The 17,223-nt window shown below is 56.8% G+C and overlaps 1 protein-coding gene across 1 annotated transcript in view; it reads right to left on the bottom strand.

Annotated features, from left to right (window-relative positions):
* SHANK3 (SH3 and multiple ankyrin repeat domains 3) overlaps window positions 1–17,223 on the bottom strand; it is a 136,229-nt gene that overhangs the window by 118,074 nt on the left and 932 nt on the right. The window contains exons 2-6 of the mRNA XM_062492568.1: window positions 14,041–14,516; window positions 13,700–13,928; window positions 13,010–13,198; window positions 12,676–12,786; window positions 10,729–10,784 (exon numbers count right to left, since the gene is read on the bottom strand). Coding sequence (XP_062348552.1) covers window positions 10,729–10,784; window positions 12,676–12,786; window positions 13,010–13,198; window positions 13,700–13,928; window positions 14,041–14,516 — 1,061 coding nt within the window. The remainder of the gene's footprint in view (window positions 1–10,728; window positions 10,785–12,675; window positions 12,787–13,009; window positions 13,199–13,699; window positions 13,929–14,040; window positions 14,517–17,223) is intronic.

The raw sequence follows: 17,223 nt of genomic DNA, 5'->3' as shown, positions 1-17,223 counted from the left end.
GGATGGGACATTAAAAATCACCCAGTGACATCACTCAGGGACACTTCCCACTGTCCCAGGGTGCTCCAACCTTTCCTTGGACATTCCAGGGATCCAGGGATTCTCTGGGAATTCCAGCCCAGCCAGGAATTCCTTCCCAAAACCCCACCCCAAGCTCCCCTTCCGAGGGAATCCCCTCCATTCCCAGCTCTCCCAGCCTGGGACTGGATCCATCCCCACCCCAACTCCTCTCTAGAAAGGAATTTTGGGATCCAGGGGCTTTACTGGGAATCTCAGGACTCCAGGAAGGGTCTCCCTTCCCTTTTCCATCCCTGAATTCCATAAAAATCCCTCAGGATGGATTCTGAGCGTCCTTGATCCCAGAATTCTGGAATGGCTTGGGACGGGATCCATGGACCTTCAATCCCATCCCATTCCAATCCCACCATCCCAGGCTGCTCCAGCCTTTCCTTGGGCATTTCAGTGATCCAGGGATTCTCTAGGAATTCCAGCCCAGACAGGAATTCCTTCCCAAATTCCCATCCCAATCTCCCTTTTCCCAGTGGGAAGCCATTCCTCTGCCTCCTGTCTCGCCATCCTTTTGGGATTTTTCCCTCTCCCTCTTTCCTGCAGCTCCTCCAGGTGCTGGAAAGCTGAAATGAGCTCAGGCCTGAGCTCCTGTTTTCCAGGATGAACATTCCCAGTTTTCCCAGTGGAGCTGCTCCATCCCTGTCTGGCCCTTCCAGGATGAACCTGGAGTCTGGTGCCACAAAACCCCAAAATTCTTGGATGTGCCAGCCGCTGGAGAGAGGACTGGGGACAGGACAGGGATAGATTTGGGGTCAGGACAGGGGTTTGGGGACAGGACAGGGATTTGGGGACAGGAAAGATTTAGGGATGGGATAGATTTGGGGACAGGACAGGGGTTTGGGGCCTCCACTGACACCTCAACCACCCCAGGAAAAGGGCTCGGGGCAAGGATTTGGAATGGCCCCTCGGGATTTGGGCTCCCCCATCCCACTCCAGCTCCAGGTATCCCAATGTATCCATGGGAACATTCCCGGCACCGTCACCATGGAAACCGCAGCGCCACACACTCCGGGCCATGTGCAGGATCTGTGGACCCGAGGTGGGGGGGACAGAGGGGACAGAGGGGACAGGGACAGAGGGGACAGAGGGGACAGAGGGGACAGAGGGGACAGGGACAGAGGGGACAGAGGGGACAGGGACAGAGGGGACAGAGGGGACGGGGGGACAGAGGGGACAGGGACAGAGGGGACAGGGACAGAGGGGACAGGGACAGAGAGGACAGAGGGGACAGGAACAGAGGGGACAGAGCTGTGTCACAGCAGGAAAACCCTGCCAGAGTGCAGCAGGGAGTCAGAGCATTTCAGGATCCCAGAGCATTGTGGGATCCCACAGATCCCACAGATCCCACACTCCTGGGATGGGAACAACTCTCGAGCAGCTCCCGAATATTCCCATGGATCGGGAGAACAGCAGAGCCAGATTTGTGCAGGGCCAATCCCAGAGCTCCCAAATGCCACCAGGGACAGCCAGGAGAGGGGGACAGCTCAGGGGCAAGCAAATCCCAGCTGGAAGCTCCTGCAATTCCCACTCTCATCCTAGGAAATTCCACTGTTCCAACCCAGGGTGTCCCTGTCCTTGTTGCCACCTACTCCCTCCCACCAGCACAGCCAGCACCCCCAAAAAAACGGGAATCTCCAGGGATTCCCCAATCCATGAAAGCACTGCGACAGCACTCCCACCAGAACTCATCCTTGGAGTTGGATCTCACCTATTCCTGGAAATTTGGTGCTGCCTGAGGGGTTGGCGCTACCCAGAGCTGGATCCGGGGTGTTTTCCAGCCGGGAAAAACATCGTGGAGAAATCCCGGAGCCAACCTGGCCCCTCCTGCGCGGCCCTGCTAATAGGATCAGCTGCGCTCCATCTGCTCGTCTGGGATCAGGGACACCAATCACGGCTGGCCTGTCCCCTGGGCCACCCCCGGCCTGGTGCCAGGAAAAATCAGGTGGAATCCCAGGAATCGGGGAGAAATTCCGGGAATCGGGGAGAAATTCCGGGAATCGGGGAGAAATTCTGGCAACTGGGGAGAAATATTTGGGATCAGGGGTACTAATCACGGCTGGCGCGTCCCCTGGGCCACCCCTGGAAAAATCAGGGGAAATCCCAGGAATCGGGGAGAAATTATGGAAACTTGGGAAAAATCCCAGGGATCAGAGAGAAATTATGGAAACCTGGAAAAAATCCCAGGAATCAGGGAGAAATCATGGGAATCAGGGAGGAATTCCAGGAATTAGGGCAAAATCTGAGGAATCGTGGAGAAATCATGGGAATCAGGGAGAAATCCCAGGAATTAGGGAGAAATTTGGGGAATCAGGGAGAAATTGTGGGAATGACAGAGAAATTCTGGAAATCACAGAGAAATTTGAGTAATCATGGAGAAATCACAGGGATTGGGGAGAAATTCCCGGAATCAAGGGAGAAATTCCAGGAATCTGGGAGAAATTCCAGGAATCAAGGAGAAATGACTGGGATTGGGACATCAATCATGGCTGGCCTGTCCCCTGGGCCACCCCCTAGGAAAATCAGGGGAAATCCTGGGAATCATGGAGAAATCCTGGGAATTAGGGAGAAGTTCCACGAATCAGGGAGCAATTGTGAGAATCACAGAGAAATTCCGGAAACCACAGAGAAATTCCAGGAATAAGGGAGAAATTACATTAATCAGGGAGAAATTCCAGGAATCAAGGTGAAATGTCTGGGATTGGGACACTAATCATGGCTGGAGTGTCCCCTGGCCTCCCATTCTGGGAAAAATCAGGGAAAATCACAGGAGTCAGGGGGGAATGCCAGGGATTAGGGCAAAACCCCAGGAGTCATGGAGAAATCATGGGAAATCAGAGAGAAATCCCAGAAATCAGGGAGAAATCACAGGAGCTGGGGAGAAATTCCAGGAATCAGGAAGAAATTCTGGGAATCAGGGAGAAATTGTGGAAATCAAGGAGAAATTCCAGGAATTCAGGGAGAAATTCTGGGAACCTGGGAGAAATTCCGGGAATCTGGGAGAAATGTCTGGGACTGGGGGCACTAATAACACCTGGCGTGTCCTCTGTGCCTCCCCCTGGCCTCATTTTGGGAAAAATCAGGGGAAATCTTGGGAATAGGGGAGAAATTACAGGAACTGCAGAAAAAAATTACAGGACTTGGGGAGAAATTCTGGGAATCAGGGAGAAATTGTGGGAATCACAGAGAAATTCCGGGAATCCGTGAGAAATCCCAGGAGGTGGAAGGAAATCATGGGAATCACAGAGAAATTCTGGGAATGAGGGGGAAATTCTGGGAATCAGGGAGAAATCACAGGAATTCCAGAGAAATCCTGGGAATAATCAGGGAACCGCGCTGCCACCCCACCTTGCAATCCTGCAAGTCTGGCACCAGCATGAGAGGCTCCAGACGCACATTCCGGAGGGAGAACAGCTTGGGAAAGTTCCCACATTCCCACATTTTCTCATTCCCACATTCCCTCCCCGCAGAGCTCATCCCACCGGCCTGGCACAGCCAGCAGGAAAGCGCCTGCAGCATTCAGAATGGGAAAACAGGGCTGGGAATGGTTTGGGGTTTGGAATGGTTTGGGAGTGGTGTGGGAATGGTGTGGGAATTATTTGGAATGGTTTGGAGTGGCTGGGAATGGCTTGGGATTGGTTTGGAAGACCTGGAATAGTCGGGAATGGTTTGGGAATGGTTGAGAATGGCTTGGGAAAGGCTTGGGAATGGTTGTGAAAGGTTTGGGAATGGCTTGGGAGTGGCCTGGAATGGTTTGAATGGCCAGGAATGGTTTGGGAATGGCCTGGAATGGTTTGGGAATGGCCTGGAATAGCTGGGAATGGCTTGGGATGGCTGGCAATGGTTTGGAGTAGTCTGGAATGGCCATGAATGGTTTGGAATGGTTTGGATTGGTTTGGAATGGCTGGGAATGGTTTGGACTAAAGCCCTGGAGCTCATTGCAGAGGTTCTGGGATGAGGCTGGAGCCCGGAGATGCCCCCAGTACTTCCCTGGAATTCCCAATCCTGGAATTCCCAATCCTGGAATTCCCATTCCTTTGGTCCATCCCTGGTTCCCAGAATGGGATCCCAGAGAAGATTCCCAGGGAAGGGGCTGGGGAGCTCCAGTGTGTCCCTGCCGGAATTCTCAGCTCATCCCAGGTGGGATCTACCTGGGACAGGGACACGAGCAGGAATCCCAAATCCTGAGGGTTCCCAGCACAAGGAACAGCTCCAGGGGGGAAGAGTGGCAGGTCCTGGGGCAGGATTTGGATTGGGATCAGGATTTGGACAGGTTTTGGGATTGGGATGGGGATCAGAATCAGGATTGGGATTGAGACCAGGACTGGGTTTGGGATGAGGACAGGGATCAGGATTGGGATCAGGATCAGACTGGGATTGGGATCTTTGCCAGGAACAGAGGAGCTGTGAGTGCCACAGGAAGAGGCTGAGGCAGAGATTGGGAAAATTCCTATGGAAAAACTCCCAGGCGGATCCAGACATTTGTACTTTGTCCCTTCCCCCTCCATGGGACAGCTGTCCCTTCCCTGTCCCCATCCTGGTGCCACCCAGGGACAGCCAAAGGGTCCAGGAAAGGCATAGGGGGATCTGCTCAGCCACATTCCCATGGGATTTTCCTGCTGATGGCAGATCCCAGTTTTTCCCAGTCTTTCCCATTCTCAGTTTTCCCCAGCCTTTCCCATTCCTGTTCCTGCCTGCAGGAACCAGTCTGAGCCTTCCAGCCCTTCCCAGATTTTCCGGGCCTTTTCCAGCCTTTCCCCAGTCCTATTCCTTCTGGGACAACTCTGAGCCCTGCCAGTCTTTTCCAGAATTTCCCAGTTTTTCCCAGACTTTCCCAGGTTCTCCCAACCTTTTCCAGCCTTTTCCCATTCCCATCCCTGCCCACAGGGACTGCTCTGAGCCTGCCAGTTTTTCCCAGCCTTTCCCAGTTTCCCCATTGCCATTCCCACATTTCCCCCGGGAGTTTCCTGGCCAGATCCCCCATCCCAGAGGCTGCAGGGCCATTCCCAGTCATTCCTGGGCCATTCCCAGCCCACATTCCCAGTGATCCAGGGGCAAGGCTTACCTGGAAGTGGTGTCACGGGCAGGGCTCACAGCACTCCCTCCTCATCCACCTGCGTGGAGACAGAGCAGGACACGTCAGAGCATTCCTGGGAATGGGAGTGCTGGGAATGCTGGGAATGCCTCCATGGGGACCTCGCAGCAGGCTGGAAATGGGAGAATTCCCAGAAAAGGGACAACAGGGACAGGGAAGGCCACCGCTTGTTTCCCAAGGGAGTCAAAATTCCGTGCTCTGAGAATTCCTAACACACAAATGCCATTCTTATCCCGGGAATTCCTGATACACAAACCAAATGTTATCCCGAGAATTCCTGACACACAAACCCGTCCTTATCTCAAACATTCTTGACCCACATCCCCATCCTTATCCTGAGAATTCCTATCACACAAACCCATCCTTATCCCGAGAATTCCTGCCACACAAACCCGTCATTATCCCAGTGAGAACAGTAGGGAACATCCCAGGGATCAGGGAGAGGGGTGATGGATCCAGGGAACCTGGCTCAGAGGGGAACCTTGGATGCTTCTCCCACCCTGAATCAATGGGATACTCCAGCACCAATCCCACTCTGGATCTGTGGGATTCTCCACTTTTCCTACCCTGGATTAGTGGGAACCTTTCACTTTTCCTGCTGTGGCTCAATGGGATCCTCCACTTTTCCCATCTTGAATCAATGGGAATCCTCCAGCACCAATCCCACCCTGAATCAACGGGAATCCTACTCCACTCTTCCCACCCTCTGGATCTGTGGGATCCTCCACCACCAAACCCACTCTGGGATCAATGGGATCCTCCACTTTTCCCACCCTGGATCAATGGGGTTTTTCCAGCATTTTTCCCACCGTGGATCAATGGGATCCTCCAGCACCAACCCCATCCTGCATCGGTCGGATCCTCCACCAATCCCACTCTGGATTGCTGGGATCCTCCACTTTTCCCAGTCTGGATCAGTGGGAATCCTCCACCAATCCCACCTGGGATCAATGGGATCCTCCACCTCTCCCACCCAGGATCAGTGGGATCCTCCATGACACTCTCCCGGTCCATTCCCATTCCCATTCCCATTCCCATTCCCATTCCCATTCCCATTCCCAGCCTCCCCTCAGTGCCACCAGCCCTAAATGTCCCTACACGGGGGTCACCCCTTTTCCTTCCTCCTCGGGGCCAGCGCCCACCTCCAGCCCAGAAATTCGGGAAGCGCATCCAGGGAATGGGAACAGCGCATCCATGGAGCCTCTGGCACCTCTTGCTGCTCCTGAAAGCTGCACTGAAATGGCTGCTGGTTCTTAGGGAATTAAAAATGCATGGCTTGGGAATTCTCAGAGCGCCGCAGCTGCTGGTAGCCGGGAAGGAGGGGGAAAGGGGCGAGAAAAAGGGAGGGCAAAGTGGGAAAAGTGGGAAAAGAGCTGTGCCCTTGGGGGCCCCAAAACTCCACGTGTATGTCTGACCCAAATCCTCGGAACGTTTCCCCAGGTCTCCTCCTTCCTGCACCAGGAAAAGTGGAAGCTCACGTAGAAAACGACACTGGTGGAATTCCCAAGGGGCTGGAGCGGTCACAGCTGTCGCTGTCACCTGCTGGCCGAGCTCAGGGGACACTTTTGGGAATGGGGATTGGGTAGGACCTACAGAAAGCGGCCTTGAGTTTCCTGGGAATATCCAGGGAATGCTCAGCCTGCAGGGACATCCAAAAGTGAATCCTGGTTTAGGGATGAGGAAAAACACCCCCAGAGGCTCCTTCTCACTGGGCACATCCCAAAATCCCGGATTTTCAGCTGCTTCAGAGCCAGCCCCAGTGCTCCCAGAGCTTCCCATAAAACACAAATCCCAGGAAAAACCTGAAACGGGAGGGAAGAACGGCCAGAGGGTGAGAAAAACTCGCAAGAAGGGGGAGGAAAAGGCAGAATCTCTGCCTCGGGAGGAGATAAATGAGAGGGGAGTGAGATAAGAGCCGTGATATCCTGAGCGGGAGGGGAAAATCCCGTGGGATCCGGCACTGGGGGAGAGGAAACACTTCCCTGCCTGGCAGGAAGCTCCAAGGAGCGAATTCCCAGACAGATCCAGAGGCTCCGGAGGGTGAGGCACCCCCGGGGCGGCTTCGGAGGTCACCCCAGCAGCAGGAGGGATTTTCCTGCTCTGCATCTTCTCATGTTCACAAGGATCCTGGGATTTGGGATTCTTGTTCCCATCCCAACCCTGATACTCCCGAAGATTCTGGGATTTGGGATTCTTGCTCCCATCCCTTCTCCTCACATTCCTGAGGATTCTGGATCCTGAAATTCTTGTTCACATCCCAACCCTGGCATTCCCAAAGGATTCTGGGTCCTGGGATTCCTGTTCCCATCCCAACCCTCACATTCCCAAAGGATCCTGGTACAAAACAAAACAAAACAAAACAAAACAAAACAAAACAAAACAAAACAAACCAGGCTCCATTTTTTCTGGGAAAACCAAACTCATCCATGGATCTGCAAAAAAAATTGCCACCTCCTGCTGCTGTCCCAGTGTCCCTAAGGTCACCTCAGGCTGGAGGTGACACCTCCAACGGGAGCTCCAGGATCTCCCATCCCAACAAAGGATCCTACAAAGGATCAGGAAACCCCATGGAAAACTCCCTTAGGCCTCATCCTGGATTCCCAGAGCTGGAGCCCCTTTTTCAGCCGGGAAGTATTCCAAGGCCATGGCTGTCCAGGATCTCCCATCCCAAGAGGATAAAGGATCATATAAAGGATTAGGAAACCTCACAGAAAACCTCATCAGCCTCATCCTGGATTCCGGGGCTGTTCACCATGGACATATTCCAAGGACATGGATGTCCAGGATCTCCCATCCCAATAAGATCCTACAAAGGATCCTAAAAAGAATCCTATAAAGGATTGTGTAATCCCACAGAAAGCTCTCTTAGGCTTAATTCCAGAATCCCAGAGCCGGAGCCCCTTTTCCAGCCAGGAAATACTCCAATGCCATGGCTGTCCAGGATCTCCCATTCCAACAGGATCCTATAGAGGATCCTATAAAGGATCAGGAAACCACAGAAAGGATCCTATGAAGTTTGGAGAAATCCCACAGAGCCCCCTTAGGCCTCATCCCAGATTCCCAGAGCCAGAGCCCCTTTTCCAGCTGGGAAATCTTCCAAGGCTGCGGCCGTGGGGCCGGGCAGCGTTTCCTCCAGGAGGGAACAATGGAGCGCCGGTGCTTCCGGCCATTCTTCCCACTCCCCGGAGGCTTTCCAGAAAAAGCAGCGCAATCCAGGCCTGGAAGTTGAAATCATTCCCAAAAAAAAAAAAAAAAAAATCGAAAATCCAGGAATGCTCAACCCTTCCCAAATGATGTAGCTGCAGGAAAGTGGGAACCAGCCCAGACCCCAAACTGCACTTTTGAGGTTTTTGGTGTCCCGGCACCGAAGCCAAAGCTGTGGAGATCTCTTGGTTCTTCTTTCTGGAGGTCAAATCCCAGTGGGAAAATCCTGGTGGAATTTGGGATGGGATTCCCAGAGAGGTTTGGAGTTTCCATGCCTGGAGGTGTCACAGGAATTCCTGGATGTGGCACGTGGGGGTGGGGACAAAGTGGGGACCGGTCATGGGTTGGGCTCAGTGACCTTGGAGGGCTTTTCCAATCTCATTAATTCTGGGATTCTGGGATATGGGGATTCTGGGGCTCAGGATTGTGGAATTGTGGGATTCTGGGGTTCTGGACTGTGGGAATATGGGATTTGGCATTCTGAGATTATGGGATTCTGGAATCCCAGATTTTGTGATTTTGGGGTTCTGGGATTCTGGGAATATGGGATTTTGCATTCTGAGATTGTGGGATTTTGGGGTTCTAAGGTTCTGGAATCCTGGATTTTGGGATTCTCAGGTTCTGGGATTTGGGGGTTCTGGGATTCTGGCATTTGGAATTCTGGGATTCTGAGTTCTGGGGTTCTGGTGTTCTCAGGTTCCTGGATTTGGAGATTCTGGGATTCTCAGGGTCTGGAATTCTGGGGTTCTAGAACTCAGGATTTTGGGATTGTGGCATTTGGAATGATGGGATTCTGGCATTCCGAGATTTGGGGATTCCAGGAAAGACCCGACCCCCCCCCCCCGCCACCCTGAGCACCATCCCCTTCCGAGGCCGTGCTGCCCGTGACCCTGGCCCTGCTCTGGGGTGCTGGGGGTGTTTGGGACGTCTCTGTCCGGGGTGCCCGGCCCTGCCAGTGGTGACAGGCCACCCCCGGGCCATGCACGGCCCCGTCTGTCCCTGAGTCATGCGCCAGGGCCACCCCCGGTGTCACCTAGCCGGCCCAGGGCCACTCAATATTTCATGACAGAAGAATCGGCCGCGCTCCTGCCCCGGCTACGGATCCTGATCAGGTTACTGGCCCCAGGGCCAGCTGCCACCAGGCCTGGCACTGCCACCACTGCCACCGCTGTCACCAGGCCTGGCAGTGCCACCACTGTCACTGCTGTCACCAGGCCTGGCACTGCCACCACTGCCACCGCTGTCACCAGGCCTGGCAGTGCCACCACTGTCACTGCTGTCACCAGGCCTGGTACTGCCACCACTGTCACCCTGTCACTGCTGCCATCAGGCATGGCACTGCCACCATTGTCACTGCTGCTACCCTGTCACTGCTGCCACCAGGCCTGGCACTGCCACCACTGTCACCCTGTCACTGCTGCTACCCTGTCACTGCTGCCACCAGGCCTGGCACTCACTGCCACTCGCTGCCACCACTGCCTCTGCCCCCACCACTGCCACCACCCTCTACCAGCGCTGCCACCCGCTGCCACCACTGCCACGTGCTGCCTAAAGGCCTGGCACCCCCTGCCACCACCCGCTGTCCTTCGGCCTGTCACCCATTCCCAAGCCAAGAGGTTCCCACCACGGTGGCACCGCCCGCGCTGGCACCGAGCGGGGCCCCCCTGCTCCGGAGCTGTGCCCGTTGTCACAGTGACAGCAGTGACAGCTCCGCTGCCTGCGGGAGTGGGATGGTGGCACTTCACTCTTTGTGCTCCTTTTAGCTGTGTGGCCTCCCCTGCGCCAGCTCTGCTGCCAGGGGGGTTCGGGGATCCGGGGATTTAGGATGCAGAGGATTTGGAATTCAGGCTATTCACAGATTTGGGGGATTCGGTGGATTCAGGGGATTTGAGGATTTAGGGGTTCAGGGGATTTAGGGATTGGGGGGATGTGGGGAAATCGGGGCATTCAGGTGATTTAGGGAATTTGGGATTCAGGGGATTTGAGGAATTTAGGGATTCGGGGAATTCAGAGGATTTGCGGAACTCGGGGGATTCTGGGGATTCTGGGGATTTAGGAAACTTGGGGGATTCAGGAGTTCAGGGACTTGAAGGGATTTTGGGGGATTCAGGGGATTCGGGAGATTCTGGGAATTTGAGGGATTCAGGAGATTCAGAGGATTCAGGGGATTTAGGGTATTTGAGGGATTCAGGGAATGCTGGGATTCAGGAAATTTGTGGAACTCAGAGGATTTGAGGAATTCAGGTGATTCGGGGGATTCAGGGAATTCAGAAAATTTGAGGGATTCAGGGAATTCCGGGGATTTGGGGATTCATGGGATTCAGGGAATTCAGGGTATTCCACTCCACGGGTCCCCACTGTACCCCACAGCTCCTTGTGGTCCTGGAGCCACAGGAAAAGCTGGAGCAGCTCATCCCACCTGGGAATGGAGGGAAATAAGGGGATTCAGGACATACAGGGAATTCAGAGATTTGGGGGATTTGAGAAATTCAGGGATTTGGGGGATTCAGGGATTTGGAGGGATTCTGGATATTCAGGGGATTCAAGAGATTCTGGGATTTCAGGGGATTCAGGAGCACTGGAAATTCCAGGAGCAGCCCCACTGCCACATCCCTGCTGTGCACGGATCCCTGTCCCGGCTCTCCCAGGAGCTAAATTCCACCCCAAATCCCATCCCTGTGGGAGAGAGGAAGGGAAAAAGAGAATTCCCCTCTGGAAAACTGGGAGAGGGGAAGGAGAGTTCAGGCTGCTTCCCTGGAATGCAGGAGAGGAGCCTGGAACACCGAGAGATGGGAAAGAGAACGCAGGCTGCTTCCCTGGAAACTGTGAGAGGAGAGGGGAAGTCCAAGATTGGAACACTGTGAGAGGGAAAGGGAAACCCAGGATGCTCCATGGAACATGGAAAGAGCCCGGGATGCTTCTCTGGATCAAGGAGAGATGGGAAAAGGAGTCCAGACTGTTCCCTGGAACACTGGGAGAGCCCAGTCTGCTCCCAGGAACATGGAAAGGGAGCTCAGGATGCCTCCCTGGAACACTGAGAGGTGGGAAAGGGAACCCAAGCTGCTTCCTGGAACAATGAGAGAGGGAAAAGGAGCCCAGGCTGCTTCCCTGGAAACTGGGAGAGGAGGGGGGGACTCCAAGCTGCTTCCTTGGAACACTGGGAGAGGGAAAGGGGAACCCAGGATGCTCCCTGGAACAAGGCAAGAGCTTAGGCTGCTTCCCTGGAACATGGAGAGGTGGGAAAGGGGAGTTCGAGTTGCTCCCTTGGGATACAGGAGAGAAGGGAAGAGGAGCCTGGAACACAAAGAAATGGGAAAGGGAACACAGGCTGCTTTCCTGGAACAGAGAAAGAGCCCGGCCTGCTTCTCTGGAACATGAAGAGATGGGAAAAAGAGCCAAGGATGCCTCCCTGGAACGTGGAAAGAGCCCGGGCTGCTTCCCTGGAACACTGAGAGAGGGAAAAGAGAACCCAGGCTGCTTCCCTGAAATGCAGGAGAGAGGAAAAGGAGCCCAGGCTTCCTCCCTGGAAACTGGGAGAGGAGACGGGGAGTCCAAGCTTCTTCCTTGGAACACTGGGAGAGGGAAAGGGGAACACAGGATGCTCCCTGAAATATGGAAAGAGCCCAGAATGCCTCCCGGGAACACTGGGAGAGTTAAGGATGCCTCCCTGGAACACGGAAAGAGGGAAAAGCAGCTCGGGATGATTCTCTGGAGCAGTGAAAGATAGGAAAAGCAGCCCGGGCAGCTTCCCTGGAATGCCGGAGATGGGAAAAGCAGCCCAGGCAGCCCCCCCAGCCATGCCCACCCCGCACTCGCACTCCACACGTGCCTCGCCACCCGCACGTGGTGCCGCGCGGGGGAGGCAGCACTGGAATTTTTTGGGGGCTGGAAATCTCGGCAGAGCCTTCCCTAGCGTAGCGCTGCTCGGCTCTGGGAGTGCTCGTGGATTTTGGGCGGTTTTGGGGGGGTTTTGGGGGGGTTCATGCCCCACTCTCCCCTCTAAGCACAAGTGAGCAGCACAGCACCAAACACAGGCACCTCGGCCAGGAATGATCCACGCCAAAATTCCCACAAAATTAAGAATATTCAGGATTTATCCATTGGTCGGGATATTTAGGTCTTACAGGAGGTTCAGCAACAACAACAACCAAAAAAAATTTTTTTGCCAGCCCCATCCCTGGAAGTACCCAAGGCCAGGTTGGAGCAATCTGGGAGAGTGAAAAGAGTCCCTGCCCGTGGATCAGGGTGAGCTTTAAATTCCCTTCCACCCAAACCGTTCCAGGATAATTTTCTGCCCCCTTCGGCCTCACCTAGGGCTCCCGTGCAGGTGCAGAAAGCACAAGGAGCCCTCCCAGTTATGTAAGAGCAGCTCTGAAGAGGAATTTTGGGAATTCGCTGCCTCCATCTCCCACGGGTCACTGCTGGGACAGAAGGACAGAAGTTTTTTCGGGAAGTTTATCCCGAGGAAATCCACAGGGCACCTGCACCTGCTCAGCTCTGGAATCTCCTTCCCCAAACCGGGTTGAGAAGAGCAGAGAGGGGTAAGATCCCTTTTCCGGCAGCTGCCAAAGACATCGAGAGGGGCAAATTCACCAGGTGAGGCCCGGAAAGGAACACAATCCCCCCAAATCCCATAAACCCCACAAATTCCCTGCTCGGGGCTGTCCAGCACGTCCTGAGTGCTGGTAGCAGTTCCTGACCCGTGCCAGCCCGGTTGGACACAACTCTCTGCACAACTTGAGCTCCTGCACCGTGAAAATCGGGATTTCCAGCACAGCCCCGCTCAGTTCTGCCCGAACCACAACCGGGGGAGCCACAAAATCATCACCAGGCCTCGGCCAAAAAAAAAAAAAAAAAGAAAAAGAAAAAGAAAAACCGCCACCCCCAACACTCCTGTCGCACCCCCTGCCTGCCGCTGCCTCCCGTTCCCAGGAAAATCTCCTCTCAAAATCCCGGCTCCGGCTCGAGCCCCGAGCCCGTTCCTCGCTTTACTCCCACCAAAATAAAAGCCAGCCCACGCTCCCCCGGGCACATCGCAGCTCTTCGCTGCCGGCTCCCCGATGCCAGCCTGGAATGCCGAGCCTTGGAATGCCGAGCCTTGGCCTCCAGCCCGTAGCCACCCCCACGCCAGCCCGCCCGCCCTCCCATCCGTCCGTCCGTCCGTCCGTCCGTCCGTCCGTCCGTCCATCCATCCATCCATCCATCCATCCATCCATCCATCCCGGGCAGGCAGCCCCCGCCCGCGCATCCCCCGCGCTTCCCCCTCCTTATCCCCCGCGCTCGCTCCGCCTTCCCTCCGGTGCCTCCCGGTGCCTCCCGGTGCCTTCCCGTTACCTGCGGGGCTGAGGGCGGCGCGGGCCCGAGCCACCATCGCCGCGGCGGCCGCCGGCGGCGGAGCGGGAGCGGGGCGGGGGCGGCGGAGGGGCCGGGCGGGGAGCGGCGCGCACGGCGGATCCCCCGCGAGCTCGGCCCCCGCCGCCGGCAGCGGGGCTGCTTCGTTTAGAGGAGTTGTCATAGCAACGGCCAGCCCCGGTGCGCACGGAAGGGGCGGGAGCGCGGAAAACTTCAGCGGCACCCGCGGGGGTCCCGGTAAACCCCCCCCCCCCCAAAATCTCCGCTTCTCTCCCGGTTTTTGTTCACTCCCCTCCTTCTCGTTTCTCGGTGTTTCGCGGCACTCCCCGCCCCGCACAGCCCGCGGGGGTTCGCGGGCAGCGCTGCTCCCTCCTCGGTGCGCCCCGAACCCCGCAGAGCTCCGGGTTCCACCCGCCGGTGACCCCCGGACAGCGGCACCGGCACCGCCCCAGCCCGTCCCGGCGCCGCCCCGCTGGTCCCGACCCCCACAGCCCCGGTGGGGAGAGGGAGAGCCCCAGCCCCGCGCTCGGGGGGCGGCCGGACCCACACACCCCCCCGGTACCGGTACCTGTCTCGGTGCCGCTGCTCCGCCGGTGGCGCTCCGCTGCTGGCGCCCGCGGGGCCGGATCCCGCAGGAAACTCCCGGCCCCGGCGGCGCAGCTCGGCCCCTTTCCTGCCAGGAAGGGACAGCGGGGACAGCGGCCACCGCCCCCACGGGCCGCGTCCCGCCCGGCCAGCGGGACAGCCCGGGGCAACTGGGGGGACAGCCCGGGGCAACTGCGGGGACAGCCCGGGGCAACTGGGGGGACAGCCCGGGGCAACTGCGGAGACAGCCCGGGGCAACTGGGGGGACAGCCCGGGGCAACTGCCAGGCCACGGGACACCGCCAGTGGGGACGGGGGCACAGGAGGGTACAGGGGGGCACAGGCGACTGCGGTTGACAGGGGGGATGTGGCGTGTCCAGCTCTGGGGTCAATGCCAGCTCTGGGGTCTGTGGGGTCAGTGCCCAGTTTTGGGGCCAGTGCCAGCTCCGGACGCGCTGCCCGGTTTTGGGATCAGTGCTCGGTTTTGTGGTCAGTGCCCAGTTTTGGGGTCAGTGCCCAACTCTGGAGTCTGTAGGGTCAGTGCCAGCCCTGGACGCGCTGCCCGGCCCTATCGGGAGCGCAGGAAACACCTTGGCGGGACCGGGATTGTCCCTTCCTGCGGGACCCGGGCGGGGACAGACCCGGCACGGGGACAAAACCCGCCACAGGGATAAAACCCTGCAGCACGGCCCGGACACTGGGACGCGGGGACAGAGGGACGCGGGGACAGAGGGACACGAGGACAGACGGACGCACAGGGGGACAAAGGCGCACAAGGACACGGGGACAGGCGGTGCCCTGGCTATGGCACTGCCCTGGCCAGGCGTGGCTGGGGACACAATGGGGCAGTGCCAGAGCCGGGAGCTGGCCCGAGCCAGCGGGGACAAGGGGACAATGTCACAGCTCCTGCCGGGCACAGCGCCAGCTCACCTCGCTGTCACCCTTGGCATGGAAGGAGGGGCTCGCTCCTCCTCGTGAGGACATCCCATCCCACACCGCTGCCCCCTGGCTGTCCCCATGTCCCCTTCCCCTGGCTGTCCCCCCAGACCCCTCCAGCTGTGCCCCCTGGCTGTCCCCATGTCCCCTTTGCCTGTCCCCCTTGAATGTCCCCATCCCCCTTTTCCTGTCCCCCTGGTTATCCCCATCCCTCCCTTTCCCTAATCCCTGAATATCCCCATCCCCTTTTCCTGTCCCCATCCCCCTTTTCCTGTCCCCCTGGTTATCCCCATCCCTCCCTTTTCCTAATCCCTGAATATCCCCATCCCCTTTTCCTGTCCCCATCCCCCCTTTTCCTGTCTTCTGAATGTCCCCTGACCCCCCCCGCCCCCTCACATGCCCCCCTGGATGTCCCCGTCCCCTTTTCCTGTCTTCTCCCTCCCTGTCCTGGTGTGTCCCTCCAGCTGTCCCCCGTGCTCAGCAGTGACATCCACCCCTGGGACAGCTCTGCAGCATTCCCAGGATTTCTGTCCCTTCCTCCTCTTTCCATGTCACCGTTGTCACCCCCGGGCTCAGGAACAGCATCCAGGAGTTGTCCTTTGGCCTCATTCGGATCCGGAGATTCTCACTGGGGTTTTCTGGGGATTTTTTTTTTTTTATCTCATGGAGGGGGAACTTCCCAGATTTCCTCCACAAGAGCCAAGAACCCGCCGCTCTCCAGAGGCTGCCCTGTCCCCCAATTCCCAAACCACAGGAGCTCTTCGAGGAGCCAGCACAATTCCAGTGGCCCCACAGCACTGGGAACAAATCCCTGCGGTGCAGGAAGGAAACAGGGACTGGGATGGTGGGAATTGAGGCCGGAACCTCACACGGGAATGGGATGGAGTTTGGGATCAGGAATAGCAATTGGGAATAGGATCGGGAGTGACAGCAGGATTAGGAATGCGATCAGGAAAGGGATCAGGAGTGGAATCAGGAAAGGGATCAGGAGTGGAATCAGGAAAGGGATCATTGCTGGGATCAGGGCATGGATTAGAGCTGGCATCAGAGCTGGGATCAGGGCTGGGATCAGAGCTCCTGGATCTACTGGCTATCCCCTCTGATCCCACCTGGATCTTGCCTGGGATGGCACCTCCCAGGGAAAATACCCCTTCCATGCCCCTGAGTTTCCCATTCCTGCTCTGGTGAATCCCAGGTGTTTCCTAAACACCCGGCTGTGGAAGAACCTGGAAGAGTCCAGGGTGGGTCTGGGCAGGATCCAGACAGGGTCTGGGAAAAATCCAGTCAGGGCCAAGGAAAGGTCCAGGCAGGGTCCAGGCAGGATTTGGGCAGGGTCTGTGAAGTGTCCAGGAAAGATCTGGGAAAGATCCAGGCAGGCCTTGTGCAGGGTTTAGGTTTAGGATTTGGTCAGGATCCAGAAAAAAGATCCAGGCAAGTCCTGCTCAGGTTGCCACAAAGGCGAGCAGGGCGGGTTCAGGCTGGCCCCGCCCAGGTGACGACGGCGGTGACAAAGCCCCCGTCCCTTCGCGGCCAGCCCCGCAAGGCCCTGAGTGCCTGGATAACCCCATCCATCCTGACTCCTAAATCCCGGAATAACCCCATCCAGCCACAGCCCTAAATCCCAGGATAACCCCATCCAGCTGGGATATCCCTTGAATCCCAGGACAACCCCATCCAGCTGCTTCCCTAAGTGCCGGGATAACCCCATCCAGTTGGGATAACCCTGTCCAGCCACACCCCTGAATCCCAGGATAAACCCATCCAGCTAGGATAACCTCATTCATTTTCTCCCCTAAACCCCGGGAAAGCCCCGTCTAGCTGGGATAACCCCATCCAGCCACACCCCTGAATCCCAGGATAAACCCATCCAGCTAGGATACCCTCATCCATTTTATCCCCTAAACCCCGGGAAAACCCCGTCTAGCTGGGATAACCCCATCCAGCTTCACCCCTAAATCCTGAGATAACCCCATCCAGCTGCCCCCC

This window comes from Cinclus cinclus, chromosome 4 (assembly GCF_963662255.1).
Source record: "Cinclus cinclus chromosome 4, bCinCin1.1, whole genome shotgun sequence".
NCBI lineage: Eukaryota > Metazoa > Chordata > Aves > Passeriformes > Cinclidae > Cinclus > Cinclus cinclus.
This window is presented reverse-complemented; position numbering and strand designations above follow the sequence as displayed.